Source organism: Brachyistius frenatus, unplaced genomic scaffold, assembly GCF_029030835.1.
Source record: "Brachyistius frenatus isolate BFR_SWC_R1_liver_20210118 unplaced genomic scaffold, ASM2903083v1 Contig_294, whole genome shotgun sequence".
Classification (NCBI taxonomy): domain Eukaryota; kingdom Metazoa; phylum Chordata; class Actinopteri; family Embiotocidae; genus Brachyistius; species Brachyistius frenatus.
In genome coordinates this window covers 271058-285000 of record NW_027210893.1, presented here as the reverse complement: position 1 = coordinate 285000, position 13943 = coordinate 271058, and the positions used below count along the sequence as shown (strand labels likewise).

Sequence of the window (13943 nt, the reverse complement as noted above, 5' to 3'; positions counted from 1 at the left end):
GGACTGCTCCACTCCCCTTTCCAAACCCAGCCCCCACCCAGCCCCTCAGTGAATGTTGAGCAGCTGTTTGAGCCCACCGATGGCTCCGGTGGGGACGGGGGGCTCAACGTGCTGCTGTACGGGGCGGTGGGAACAGGGAAGAGTACCGTGGTCCGAAAGCTGGTGCTGGACTGGTGCGCCGGGACGACTCTGACCCACTTCAAGCTGCTGGTTCCTTTCTCCTGTGAAGACCTCCGGCAGCTGACCAAGTAAGACGTCTTTGTCTCGCCCTCGGGCACACGCTCATCCAGCGTCAGAACCAGTCAACAATCATATTTATCAGCTTTTTGAAGTTCAGTTTTAATTATCAGGTCAAATCAGAGCTGCTAGTAATCCCCCCCCCGTTTCCTGTGACCTATATACATAAAAACCCACACACCCCTGTGTATCCAATTACTGCCACTAGGTGTCCAAAAACGTCAGTGACCTTTGACCTCAGTGACCTCAATGACCTCAGTGACCTCAGTGATGGCTATGGCGATGTTCAAAAGATAACATAAACAAGTTTGCTCAAATATTAGTAGGCACAATTTTGTCCTCCAAAAATATTGGTATGGACAATTTCCATCCATCATCTACCACTTATCCGGGTCGGGTCGTGGTGGCAGCAGGCCAGCAAGCTGACCCAGACTTCCCCCTCAACATCTTCCAGCTCATCCTGGAGGATCCGAGCCATTCTCAGACCTGCTGGGAGATATAATCCTCCAGATGTTCTGGGTCTCCTTCCAGATGGGCGTGCCCTGAAAACCTCCAGTGGGATGCGCACAGAAAACCTCTCAGATTTGGAGGTACTAACTCTCGTCCCCGCCGCTTCACACTCGGCTGCAAACCACCCGAGTGCATGCTGGGAGTCTGAAGAGGCCAACAGAACCACGTCATCTGCAAACAGCAGAGAGGCGATCCCGAGACCCCCAAACCTGATGTTCTCCTCTCCCCGGCTGCTCCTAGATATCCTGTCCATGTAGGTCACAAACAGGATCGGTGACAAAGGACAGCCCTAGCAGAGGCCACGCCCACCGGAAACGAGAATACGAACACATCTTCTACTGCGGTTGGACAGAGACCGGATGGTCCATTGCAACGGGTCCGGCACCTGGAACTCCTGCAGTACCCCCCACAAAAAAATCCCGGGGGACCTGGTTGAAAGCCTTCCCCATGTCCACAAAACAGATGTAGACTGGATGGTTAAACTCCCAGGACCCTCCAGTAGTCCTGTGAGGGTAAAGATCTGGTCCACTGTTCCACGACCGGGACAGTATCCGCACTGCACCTCTTGAATCTGAGGTTCCACAGAATCGGAGTCCTTTCCAGCAGCCTGATATAAGCTTTGCCCGGGAGGCTGAGTAGTGGGATACCCCGATAGTTGGAGCAACTCTCCGGTCCCTGTTATTAAAAATGGGAACCACCCCCCCCGGTCTGCCAGTCCAATGGTACTGACTCTGACCCCCATGCTGCATTGAAGAGGTGTGTCAGCCAAGACAGACCAGCAATGTCTAGTGCCTTCAGCATCTCAGGGCGGACCCCCCCCCTCCTCTCCAGGGGGCATGGTGGCCGGGTTTAGGAGTTCCTTAAAGTGCTCTTTCCACCCCCCCAATGACGTCCCCCGTCCGAGTCAGCATTTATGTTTTTATTGCTACTTCTGTGAATTTTGAATATTTATAACTTTGGTGGCTCACCGTTGCATCGCACCTCTAAAATGACACCTCTCTCCCCCCTCCTGCACAGGGTGGCCTCCTTAAGAGACCTGGTGAACAGGAAGTACCTCCACTTGAGGAAACACCCGTTACTGAGCGGGGAGGGGAACCAGGCCCGAGATGTGCTCTTCCTCTTCAACGGGATGGAGAAGATGCAGCTGGACTTCCGGGTTGGATCCACGGAGCTATGCAGCGATCCGAACGAGGCGCTGGCTCCAGCCGTGGTGGTGGTGAACCTGCTGAGGAAGTACCTGCTGCCTGAGGTGAGACAGTCCAACATCATTTCAATGTTCTCTGGCAGCGTGCACGCCGGGCATTAAGACCCGATTGGATGCATCCTACCGTGATTGGATCAGAAGTGGTCCGGTAACAGTACCGGTGTGAACGCACCCAGGACACACTGAGATCCAACCTGCTGTCTGGGACACATGCGGCCACATCCTGGTATCAGTGCATCCCCAGTTAGGACTGCCTGCTCAGCTGATGTCCTCTGATTATGTTACCGTCACGTTTCAGCAGGTTCGTTAGGTTTGGATGCTTTTTAGTCCATTGGATCCACCCAAACCTGAAGGTCCGGGTCGGCTGTGGCTCAGAAAGTAGAGAGATTTACCTGCAAACTATAAAGCAGTTGTTTACTGATTTACAACATGAGCTGATACAGCAGGCTTCTCCTCGGTTTATCTTTTTATGCTGCCATAAAAAGGCATAAATAATAATCTTTTATGAAAACATTCACCTGTTACCAACCATGAACTGATCTTGGTGGTCAAAGGTCAAAGTCAGTGTCACCTCACCCATCCTTGTTAATGTGATATTTCAGGAACATCTGGAGGAAATCTCCAGGTTGGTAGTCAAAGGTCATTTCAATTATTCTTTTCTGTCCATTACTGAACATCAAAACTTGTTGCAGAAGGGGAGATTGTGACCATGTTTCACATTTATGACATAATAAATCTGTGACATTACGCTGGTTGTCCATTTAGAAATTGTTGTTGTTCACTTTGGATTTGATGAGAGAAGTTGAATGGGAGTCTATGGAGCCGGAGGCTTTTTGGAGCCGACCTCTAGTGGCACTCGCTGGTATTGCAGCTAAAGACACTTCTGGATCAGAACCATTTTACAGACCTGAAGCTACGAACACTTTTATAAACAGTCTGTAGTTTGGATCTTTGTTGATGACTGAGGTGAGATACTCACTACAACTGTCTGCTGTTTGCCAGGCAAGCGTCTTGATTACCACCAGACTGTCTGCTGTGGATCGGATCCCCCAGAAGTACGTGAGCCGGTATGCACAGATATGTGGCTTCAGTGATCCGGACCGCCAGCGGGCGTACTTCACCAGCCGCCTGCTGCAGAGGAGTAGCGAGACTGCCGGTAAACAGGAGGCGCAGGCTCTGATAGAGCTGCTGTACCTCAACCTGCAGAGAGAGAGCCAGCTGGCTGCCGCCTGCTTCCTGCCCTCCTACTGCTGGCTCACATGTGCTACCTTACATTTCCTCCACTTCACCGACATCAAGGCGCCGATCCGCACGCTGACCGGCATATACACCAGTTTCCTCAGGCTGAACTTTGGTGGAGAGGTGCTGGGAGTAGGAGCCGGGACCAACGCGTCACTTCAGGAGCACCAGAGTTCTCTGATGCTGTATGTCGTCCGGACAGTCGGTAAACTGGCATTCGACGGTGTCACGTACAAACGCACGTCGTTTTCAGAGAAGGAACTGGAGCAGTGGATCGGAGGGAAGACCAAGACGGACGAGGAGCTGCGCCAGCTGGCCATGTTCCGGACCGACGTACTCGACTTCTTCTTGGCTCCCTGCCTCGAGAGCAGTCAGCGTTTTCCAGGAGAACCCGACGAGAAGGAGGAGAAGCGCTACGTGTTCGCTGTGCCGGCCATGCAGGAGTACCTGGCAGCTCTCTATGTGGTTCTGGGAGAGAACAGATCCGCTCTGGAGAAGCTGTCCAAGCAGGTGTCCGTGGCCATCGGCCAGGCGAGTGAGGACGTCAACGCCCTTGTCGGCATTCTTTCCAAGTTCATCCCCCTCCGGATCTTTGCCGTGTTCAACCTCCTCAAGCTCTTCCCGAAGCTCTACGAGAAGATCAGCAGTCGCAACAAAGGCAGCATCGCCAGAACCATGGCGGCCGAGATGTTCCGCACCGAGGACAGCTACAACGAGGACGTCCTGGATCAGGTGGAGCAAAGCCTTCTGGGAGTCCACGGCCCTCAGCCGCAGCAGCGCAGCGAGGGCCAGCCGTTTGAGCTGTACCCCATTTTCATGGGGGGGATGTTGCATTATGGGAACCGGGCGCTTCTCCAGCAAATGGGCTGCAACATTAAGAGCACCACTGTGGCCCAGATCACACATGCCCTCAGGAAGTACCTGGTCAGAGGTAAGACGACCCATCTTTCCAACCTTTCTTCTACTCTATGTTCTTTCTTTATTCACAAGTTATTCTAAGACTTCTAGTCCATTCAAACCAAGCAAATGTTGTGCAGCAAAACTCACTGACGCCTTCATCGTTAACCCGGGCAGGGCAGGTACCTGGTACCTGGTATAAAGCTAAAAAAGCGGTTTGGTATTGACTGGTCTTTTATAACTGCTAAAACAACTCCAGGGCCGTTGCCAGATGAATTTTTGAGTGTCCAGTGAATTACTTGTTAGTCTACAGCTGTGACGATGCCCCCATTTACCAGTTGAGACAAATCAAATCTTAAATATACATTGTAGTGTAGAAATTGTGCACCAGGAGCAACCTTCATCTTTGACCCCATCCAGAGCCAAGAATGAAGCAATCTGGTGTTCGCTGCGTAACAAGAGTCTTTTCTCGTATTTGGCCTCCGAAACAAAACAGCAGAGACTTCAGCTATGCAGCTCGGCTGGTAACCAGAACCATCGGTCCAGTTCCAGCTGTCTGCACTGTAACACACAGGATGGACTTTAAGCTCCTCCTCCTCTCATATAAAGATCTTAACGGGACTGAGTTACATCACTAACTGTCTGGTTAACTCCGAGCCTTCAGGATCACTGAGATCATCTGCTGGTTTATTGGAGGTTCAGCAGCTTCTGTCAGTGACGCTCCAGAACTGTGGAACAAACTATCTGTTAGATATCAGAGAAGCTGCTCAGTTCATACTTTTAAAAGAAAGATAAAAACACATCTCTTTACTTCAGCCTTTAACTAGCTGCTCCTGAAGATCTCCTTCACTTTGAACTACCTTTAACATGCATATTGCTTTATTTGATATTTTTACTCTATTTGTTTATTTTATGCATTTTCTTCTGTTCTTATGCATTTTATGCATTTTCCTTTTGATCTGTTTTGATGTAAAACACTTTGAGCTGCATTTCTTGTATGAAAGGTGCGTTACAAATAAAGTTTATTATTATGTGATTCTAGAGCTCAGCAAGCCACAGCCACCAGAGGAGCTGATGGACTTGTTGGTCCTCCTGTATGAGTTTCAGAACCCCAGACTGACTGCAGAGGTTCTGGCCTCGATCAGAACCATCCGCCTCACCAACATTCGTATGACGTCACTCAAATGTTTTGTGCTGAGTTCTGTGCTCTCGTGCGCACCTCCCAGGTAAACTGGCCCGGAGAGAGTCTGCATCCACCTGTGTGGGGCATGTTGTTAAAAATGAGCCTTCACTAGCTGCAACAACCACAGCAAAGTGAAGTCGGTGGTCACTACCTCACGCTTCTGTTCCTGATGGAGACCTCATCACCACCAGATGGTTTCCATGCAAACATTCATTATGTAGAAATCAGATGTCTGTTGAATAGCAAAGATGATCTCACACATGTTGTCTTCATGTTTTTGTGCTTTTGTGCTGTGATTAAGTAAAATAAATATGGGTGACTGAATGTCATTAAACCACCACATGTAGCTGCTAACAGGAGATTTAATCATGCAAAACATTGTTTTTATTGAAATGTGTAATTTTCTGTGTTTTCCTGCAGTTACCACCTGGAGGAGCTGGACCTGTCCTCCTGCCTGCTCACTCATGACATGCTGCAGATGCTGTGGCCTGCGTTCAGACACACGCACAACCTCAAGTCAGTCAAACTCAATCGCTCTTCGTTCTCTGGTTTAAATAACAAACGATCTCAGGAATGAAAAATGACGTATTTGTATGATGCTGACCGTTGCACATGTTTTACTACCACTACTCAGTTTTAAAGAGTTGTTTCTGTAGCACGGTGTGCTTACAGTGTGTGTTGAACCATAGCTTTGTAAATCCAGATGGTGAATCTTAATGACACAAAGCAGCACATTATGACCGCTGATCTGACGACTCCTCTGGGCTCCATTTCTGTACTCAGCAAAACGCAGTGCAGATCCAGGAGAGCTGTCATGGTGCTGCAGTGAAGGAACTTTTTCCCGCTTGTGCCAGTTTCCAAATTGTCATTAAAGAGGTCATTGCAGCAATTTGGTGTCAAACTTGAGCTCATACCAGGTCTGATGTTGTGTTCCAGATGACATCCAACATACATGACATCCTTCCATCACTACACCAACAGTCCTCTAACATGTCAGGACTCTTACTGTGTAGTACAGGAAGTAGTGTTGTTTCACATCACACACTGACAGGATATGACCTCATCATGTGAACACATCACCCTCCAAAATATCTGCATCTTTAATTATTTTACCCAGAATTCAGTGTGTTTTTGTGTCCTCTGTTTAACACTCAATAAACACACTGATTCTTCTGTCCAGCAGCAGCAGTGGAAAAGAAACATTTTGTGTTCAGGAACAGCTGCAGCTTCATCACACGCTTTTAATTTGAAAATCCTTTATGTCGGTGGCCCCGCCCCTTCCTCTACACAGCCAAGATGGTGACCGTTTAGGGTGGAAAGTGTCCAGAGTTTCACACTTCTGTTTTGGAGTGTTCTGAGTGATTCATTCTGGAAAACTAGTACAACATCTGGAACACTAGTACAACATCTGGAACGCTAGTACAACATCTGGAACACTAGTACAACATCTGGAACACAAGTACAACATCTGGAACACTAGTACAACATCTGGAACACTAGTACAACATCTGGAACACAAGTACAACATCTGGAACACTAGTACAACATCTGGAACACAAGTACAACATCTGGAACACTAGTACAACATCTGGAACACTAGTACAACATCTGGAACACTAGTACAACATCTGGAACACAAGTACAACATCTGGAACGCTAGTACAACATCTGGAACGCTAGTACAACATCTGGAACACTAGTACAACATCTGGAACACCAGTACAACATCTGGAACACTAGTACAACATCTGGAACACTAGTACAGCATCTGGAACGCAAGTACAACATCTGGAACACAAGTACAACATCTGGAACGCAAGTACAACATCTGGAACGCAAGTACAACATCTGGAACACCAGTACAACGTCTGGAACACCAGTGGAACGTCTGGAACACAAGTAGAACGTCTGGAACGCCAGTACAACATCTGAAACGCCAGTACAACATCTGGAACGCCAGTACAACATCTGGAACGCCAGTACAACATCTGGAACGCTAGTACAACATCTGGAACGCTAGTACAACATCTGGAACGCAAGTACAACATCTGGAACACAAGTACAACATCTGGAACGCTAGTACAACATCTGGAACACCAGTACAACATCTGGAACACCAGTACAACATCTGGAACACAAGTACAACATCTGGAACACTAGTACAACATCTGGAACACTAGTACAACATCTGGAACACTAATACAACATCTGGAACGCAAGTACAACATCTGGAACGCCAGTACAACATCTGGAACGCCAGTACAACATCTGGAACACCAGTACAACGTCTGGAACACAAGTACAACGTCTGGAACACAAGTGAAACGTCTGGAACACCAGTACAACGTCTGGAACACCAGTACAACGTCTGGAACACCAGTGGAACGTCTGGAACACCAGTGGAACGTCTGGAACACTAATACAACATCTGGAACGCAAGTACAACATCTGGAACGCCAGTACAACATCTGGAACGCCAGTACAACATCTGGAACGCCAGTACAACGTCTGGAACGCCAGTACAACGTCTGGAACGCCAGTACAACATCTGAAACGCCAGTACAACATCTGGAACGCCAGTACAACATCTGGAACGCTAGTACAACATCTGGAACGCAAGTACAACATCTGGAACACAAGTACAACATCTGGAACACCAGTACAACGTCTGGAATACCAGTACAACATCTGGAACACCAGTACAACATCTGGAACACCAGTACAACATCTGGGACACAGCACTGCTCTGAGTGTAGCTCATGAGTTGACCTCTCTAAAGTCCTGCAGGTCATTTCATATTCCAGCTGTAAACACCTGCTGATGACCTCTGACCTCACCGGTCTTCATGAGAATAGAAACGCCCCCCAGTGTTCACAGCACTCTGAGTACAGCTGAGTTTGCTCTTTATCGACTGACTGACTCCCATACTAGTCCAGCATGTGTCTGCTGTGTGATGGTTGTGTGCCTGTTTCAGTCTGCAGTTTAACAGCCTGGGTCCTGAGTCCTGCATCCTGCTGAGAGACCTGCTGAGAGACCCCAAGAGCTCTGTTAGATCTCTACAGTAAGACCACACTTCATTCAGTCCTCGCTTAGCTCTGCTGCTGTGTTATAATTCTTAATATTTAGATTTCAAATATCAGAGCTGTCTGAGGTTTGAAAATGTTTTTTTATTGTACCTGGAGCGTGTGCAGGTGTTGCATGTGTTGCTGAAGCATTAACACGTCTTTATATGAAGTTTTTATCAGACACGGTTGTACATTTGAAAGTGAGATCTGTTGGCTCATTCTTGGGGTTGGTTGCATAAAAGCAGCAGAAAGAAACAGACTTACTTGTGGTTTGGAAGCTGCAGGTGAACAGGTGGAAATATTATATTATGTTATATTATATATTATATTGTCCTTCCCTTCGCGTGAAGAACCGCTGATCCATGTCTTCTTTCAACTTTGATGTAAACTGTAACTTGACTGGTTAAAAGAGTCAAACGGTAATCTTAGTTCCTACCATGTGAGATGTTCACCACCGTCCAGGGACGTCCGTCAGTCCGTCTCCGCCACAGTCGCAGTGTTTCTTTGTGCCATCAGGCTGCGGTTTATGTCATGTGTTCCTAGTGGAGGACCAGAAAGGTCTCACCATGACTGTGTCCTCCAGACTGTGTGACAACCCCCTGCTGGACTCTGGAGCCCGCTCCCTGCTGGAGGCCCTGCCGGAGAACCAGTCGCTGACCCACCTGTCCCTGATGCACACGGGCCTGGGCGACGAGGCGGCGCTGCAGCTGGCCGAGCGGCTGCAGCAGCACGCGGGGCTCCAGGAGCTCAACGTGGCCTACAACAACATCGGAGACAACGCTGCTCTGGCTCTGGTGGACGCCTGCAGGGAGCATCCCAGCATCCACACCGTGCAGTGAGCATCTCGTCACACACAGGCCACCTTTTTGTTCACACTTTATTCACCCCAATAAGTTACCACCACTCCAAAAAATGAAGAGAACTGATTACTTCAACATTTTCTTATTGTCAACATCCTACATGTAAGCTTTGATTCCAGTTCGAGTTTTTATTAGGTGAAGTTAAATATTTTCAGTTACTGCAACAAAGGTTTTAATTCACCTCTTCATGGGATCAAGTTTACAGAACTTAAAATAAAATAAGTAAAAACTATTCTTTTATGTTAACTCAAAATGTCTTTTGGTCCTTTTTGAACAAACACTTTCATATATTAATACTCAAAATCATGTGACTCAAAACTTAAAAACTCACTGCCTCAATTACATTGATTACATCTCACTTAAAAAGCTTCAGTCTCCAGTTTCACAGGCTGCACTGTTAACAATGGAAAACCCAGAAAAATATGTGTTGAGTGCAGATGAGTGGACCCCAAGGCAGCATCACACTCCACGGGCGTCCAACGGGACCGACGGCGGTCCGCCTCCGCTCACTCAGAGGGTCCGACTCAGATCTCGTGTCGTCTTTTTTAAAAGATTAAATAAATTAAAAAGGCTGATTGGGTCACTAAATATACCTGGACGTCTGTCAGTTGACCTGTGCAGGCCAGCAAAGTCTATTTATGGGAAACTGGTATAATTTCCTGCGTCATGCAGCCTGACCGTGTTCACATGAACCAGTTTTTCTAATTTAGAAACAATAAGTTCAGTAAAAATAAACTTTTAAGTGTTGCTTACTTCCACAAAATAGTTCAATTTAATCCAAAATGATCAGTTTACTGAAGTCAAAAGGATGAAAATGCCCCAGGAACTCAAAATATTAAAGTTAGTGGAATTGTTTTCAGAACAAACTTGATCTGTTTAACCGTGTTCACCGTTTGGGTTTCCCGCCGTGAGGAGACGTTCCATGACTGCTGTCTTTGTTCAGCTTGTACCTGAACCCGCTGAGCGACGTGGGGAAGCAGTCGCTGTACGTCCGAGGAGTTCCTAGGAGCCACGCTGGCAGCGGCCGGCGGGTGAAGGTCCTGGCTTCTGTCACCGAGGGCTCGGACATCTGCGAGGACTGGCACCCCATCCTCAGCGTGATCCGAGAGAACGCCTCGTCCTGGGACCGCCGGCGGGTCGAGCAGCAGCTGAAGGTACACAACACGACAATATAGTTAGAATTCTTGAGCGTGAGGCTTTGCTGATGATTACTATGTGTGTGTTGATTACACGTATGACTGTATTAATAGCCGTGTTCATATGTGGTGGGATTCTACCGGTTTCCATCGTTTCTTGTTTCATTTATAAAAAGCAGAAAAGTTTGCCAGACATGTCTAAAACTCACCGACAGCATTTTATGGTGAGACGGCTGTAAAAACATAATTTCAAGAGACAATCTTGTTTCTTTCCTTGATATAAATTCATATGAAATGATCAAGGAGCTGACTGTACTGAAAAGAAAACAAGGTATAACATGTTGGTAGAATTTATAATGACCAAAATAACAGCTTAAAGGCAGTAAAATTACAACCAGTCTGTGTGAGACATTTGTAGCGTTGTTAGTGTCAGTGATGATGAACTGTCGGTGCTCATCAGGATCAAACCAACTATTTACATCAAAGTTATTTAATGAAGTGTTTCAGGAATCGAACTCGGAACGATCGTACAAACAAACCCGACAAAGAAGATAGAGCATGAGGTCCATATTAAGGTGTCTGTCCCTCTGTCCTACTGTCCCTCTGTCCTTCTGTCTTTCTGTCCCTCTGTGTGTCTGTGTCTGTCCCTCTGTCCTACTGTCTGTCTGTCCGTTTGTCCCTGTCTCTCTGTCCGTCTGTCCCTCTGTCTGTCTGTCCCTCTGTCCTACTGTCCTTTTGTCTCTCTGTCCCTCTGTCTGTCTGTCCCTCTGTCCAGGTGTTCCTCAGGGACCTGGAATGTGGCCGTCAGCAGCAGCAGAGTCTGTGGAAGAGACTTCACTACCGGCGGGTGGAGAAAGGTGTCCGACAGACTCTCCGCCTGCTGGAAGGACGCCGTGCGTCTGTCTAAAGACGTCTCTGCAGCCGGTGAAAGACTTCAGCATCGTTCTCCACGTAGGAACAAATCTGCAACCACCCAAAAAACGAGATCCCGAGGATTCAACTTTTTATTCTTCAATATCCCAAAAAAATCAACTCAGACATCAGAGCACTGATATTTATGAACTGAAACAGAGTCCCAGATATCGACGCCCATCAGTCAGAGAGGAAGAAAAAAAAGGAATATTTTTAAAACACAGTTCCTTAGTAGGAATGTTATAATAATGTTATCAGATAAGAACTAAAGAAGCTCTGTGTGCGTCCCAATTCTGTTCAGGATTAAAATTACACTGTTAAAAGTAGCAGCAGCAATTTAATGTGGCGCTTCCATTAGAGCTCTTTATATTCAGGTGGTGCTGAGAGTTTCCCTCCATCACCGAGAGGCCTCCTGCGCTCATTTGTAGAGTCGGTGATGGTCGGAGCTCAGTGATGGGAGGGCTGCCGGTGAACCGGGAGCACGCCGGCACCGGTCTGCTGCTGGGAAGCTGTCCAGCTGTTGATGGAGCACCACGCAGCAGTGTTGGTGCAACAGAGCTGAACAGGCTTCAGGAACTTCCTGTGTTTGGGTCTTTCTGTCAGGACCGTTCGTTCGTGGTCACTGATGGAAGTTCACGGCTTCGACTAACAGTCAACTCCAAAGATTTGCGTAGAATAATTTCCTTCTGCTAAACTGCTCTGTTGAAACAGATTGATTTTCATAAAGAGGTGTCGTTTCTAATGAGGACTTTTAAAAAAGACCCGAGGACATTATGAACAAAGTAGTCCTGTCGGTGGATAGTGACTCTGATATGTAAGCTGTCTCGTGTTATTATAGAAGACCCTCATGCTGCCTTTAAGTCAGAGCTCACTTTAAATTAGCCCCTCTGGAAACAAATTACTGAGTGACAGGAACCCTGATATTGATGTATATATATCTTCCCCTCATTGCTTTTTTTGTGACATCATAGCAGAAGATGTGTGTGTGTGTGTGTGTGTGTGTGTCCTGTGACACACCGAACAGCTGCATTTAATTCTCTTTAGTTCAATATTGAACTGCTGATGGCAACAAAAGCCTCTGAATACAGTTATATTTAAGATGATTCTTAACTGTATTAAATTATTGTTCAAGGTGAAATGATCAAATAAAAAGACGAAAACGTATTCCCATTATTAACACTATTAATCGGTACATATTAAAATGGTGACTTAATAATAATACGTTTCAATATCAGATTTAAAAAGGGGAAATATTTTACATTAAAATATACATTAACAAGCCTTTTCAAAATACATTTAGAAAGTCGATTATGAAACAGGATTTTGAATTCATCCTTCAAGGTGTGAAAGATAATAAAATTATCTTTGAAATGTATATTTTAAACTAAAGTTTATTAATGCCATTTAAAGGCAAATGTAATCTCTTTGAAACTATTGCACTTAAAAATGGGTTGATTATTAGACCATTTTCCACTGAAAAAGTATAATTCAACAGTGCAGTGGTGCCAATCATTGTCATTGCAAACATGATCTGCACATCTCTGAATGTCTTCCACTTCATCAGCTGCAGCACATAGTAGAAGAAATATAGAAAATAAAGGAGCTGCAGGTTAATGTTCATCTGTGAATCAGTACGTTGAATGAGGAGAAGCTGCGTTGGTGTCTGGGTTGTGTTCAGCAGGCTGTGAGCACGTCTGTATCTTAACAGGGAAATCAGTCTGAATCAGATCTCTGGCAGCGTCTCACTCGACCTCTACAACCAGCTCCGCACCACTCTTCTTACGGTGGCAGTAATAATGTCATTGATGAGAAAAAATAAGATGTACTTATCTACCTGTTGCTCAAGAATGTTTCTATTGTCTCATTTTCGACATCTCTGTACCTTTATCTTGTGACCTACAACCAACTCAGTACTATCTACAAAACCGGACATACAGAGGAAGTGGGGATGACTGTCAAATGTTTGTCACACTGTATAAAAGCTGAACTACGGAGGAGAGACTTCGAGCAATGCTGGACATCCTTCTTTGAGTGTACATGTATTTGCTCCTTCTTGCAAGAATAAATGTCCGATGTGTTTGATTTTGAATCCAGCCTCTGAGTCATTTTTCTAACATAATTGGTCCTTCGAGCCGGATCCCAACACCTCCTCCTCTCTCCGGACACAGCCTGAACCCGTGCAGGGGGAGTCTGGGACTCCTGAGGAAAGACCTCCGCCCTGTTTCTTTATCGAAATAGTTTGGACATTGGTGAGTCCTGGACTGACTGGAGAGAGGAGGGGTGACGGGATCCTAGAACAAGACTGATTCACCATCAAACGTCGGACACCCGGGTAAGACATTTTTTTCGAAAGAGTGAGGTCAGGGACCTGTACTAAAGAGTGAGGTCAGGGACCTGTACTAAAGAGTGAGGTCAGGGACCTGTACTAAAGAGTGAGGTCAGGGACCTGTACTAAAGAGTGAGGTCAGGGACCTGTACTAAAGAGTGAGGTCAGGGACCTGTACTAAAGAGTGAGGTCAGGGACCTGTACTAAAGAGTGAGGTCAGGGACCTAAAGAGTCTGAGTAGACTATATAAACTAGAGTCTGAGTAGACTATATAAACTAAAGAGTCTGAGTAGACTATATAAACTAGAGTCTGAGTAGACTATATAAACTAGAGTATATAAACTAGAGTCTGAGTAGACTATATAAACTAGAGA

At 46.4% G+C, this 13943-nt stretch overlaps 1 protein-coding gene across 4 annotated transcripts in view; it reads left to right on the top strand.

Moving 5' to 3' along the window:
• The window catches only part of nlrx1 (NLR family member X1), a 16309-nt gene extending 2977 nt beyond the window's left edge, over window positions 1–13332 (top strand). For 3 of the 4 annotated variants that reach the window (XM_069722510.1, XM_069722511.1, XM_069722512.1), the window contains exons 4-12: window positions 1–248; window positions 1765–1996; window positions 2954–4121; window positions 5130–5313; window positions 5691–5786; window positions 8245–8331; window positions 8919–9170; window positions 10139–10349; window positions 11107–13332. The exon at window positions 1–248 is cut by the window's left edge and continues 143 nt beyond it. In XM_069722510.1, coding sequence (XP_069578611.1) covers window positions 1–248; window positions 1765–1996; window positions 2954–4121; window positions 5130–5313; window positions 5691–5786; window positions 8245–8331; window positions 8919–9170; window positions 10139–10349; window positions 11107–11238 — 2610 coding nt within the window. In that variant the 3' untranslated portion in view covers window positions 11239–13332. The remainder of the gene's footprint in view (window positions 249–1764; window positions 1997–2953; window positions 4122–5129; window positions 5314–5690; window positions 5787–8244; window positions 8332–8918; window positions 9171–10138; window positions 10350–11106) is intronic. The other variant, XM_069722513.1, reaches the window with a different exon arrangement.
• Window positions 13333–13943: the final 611 nt, after the last annotated feature.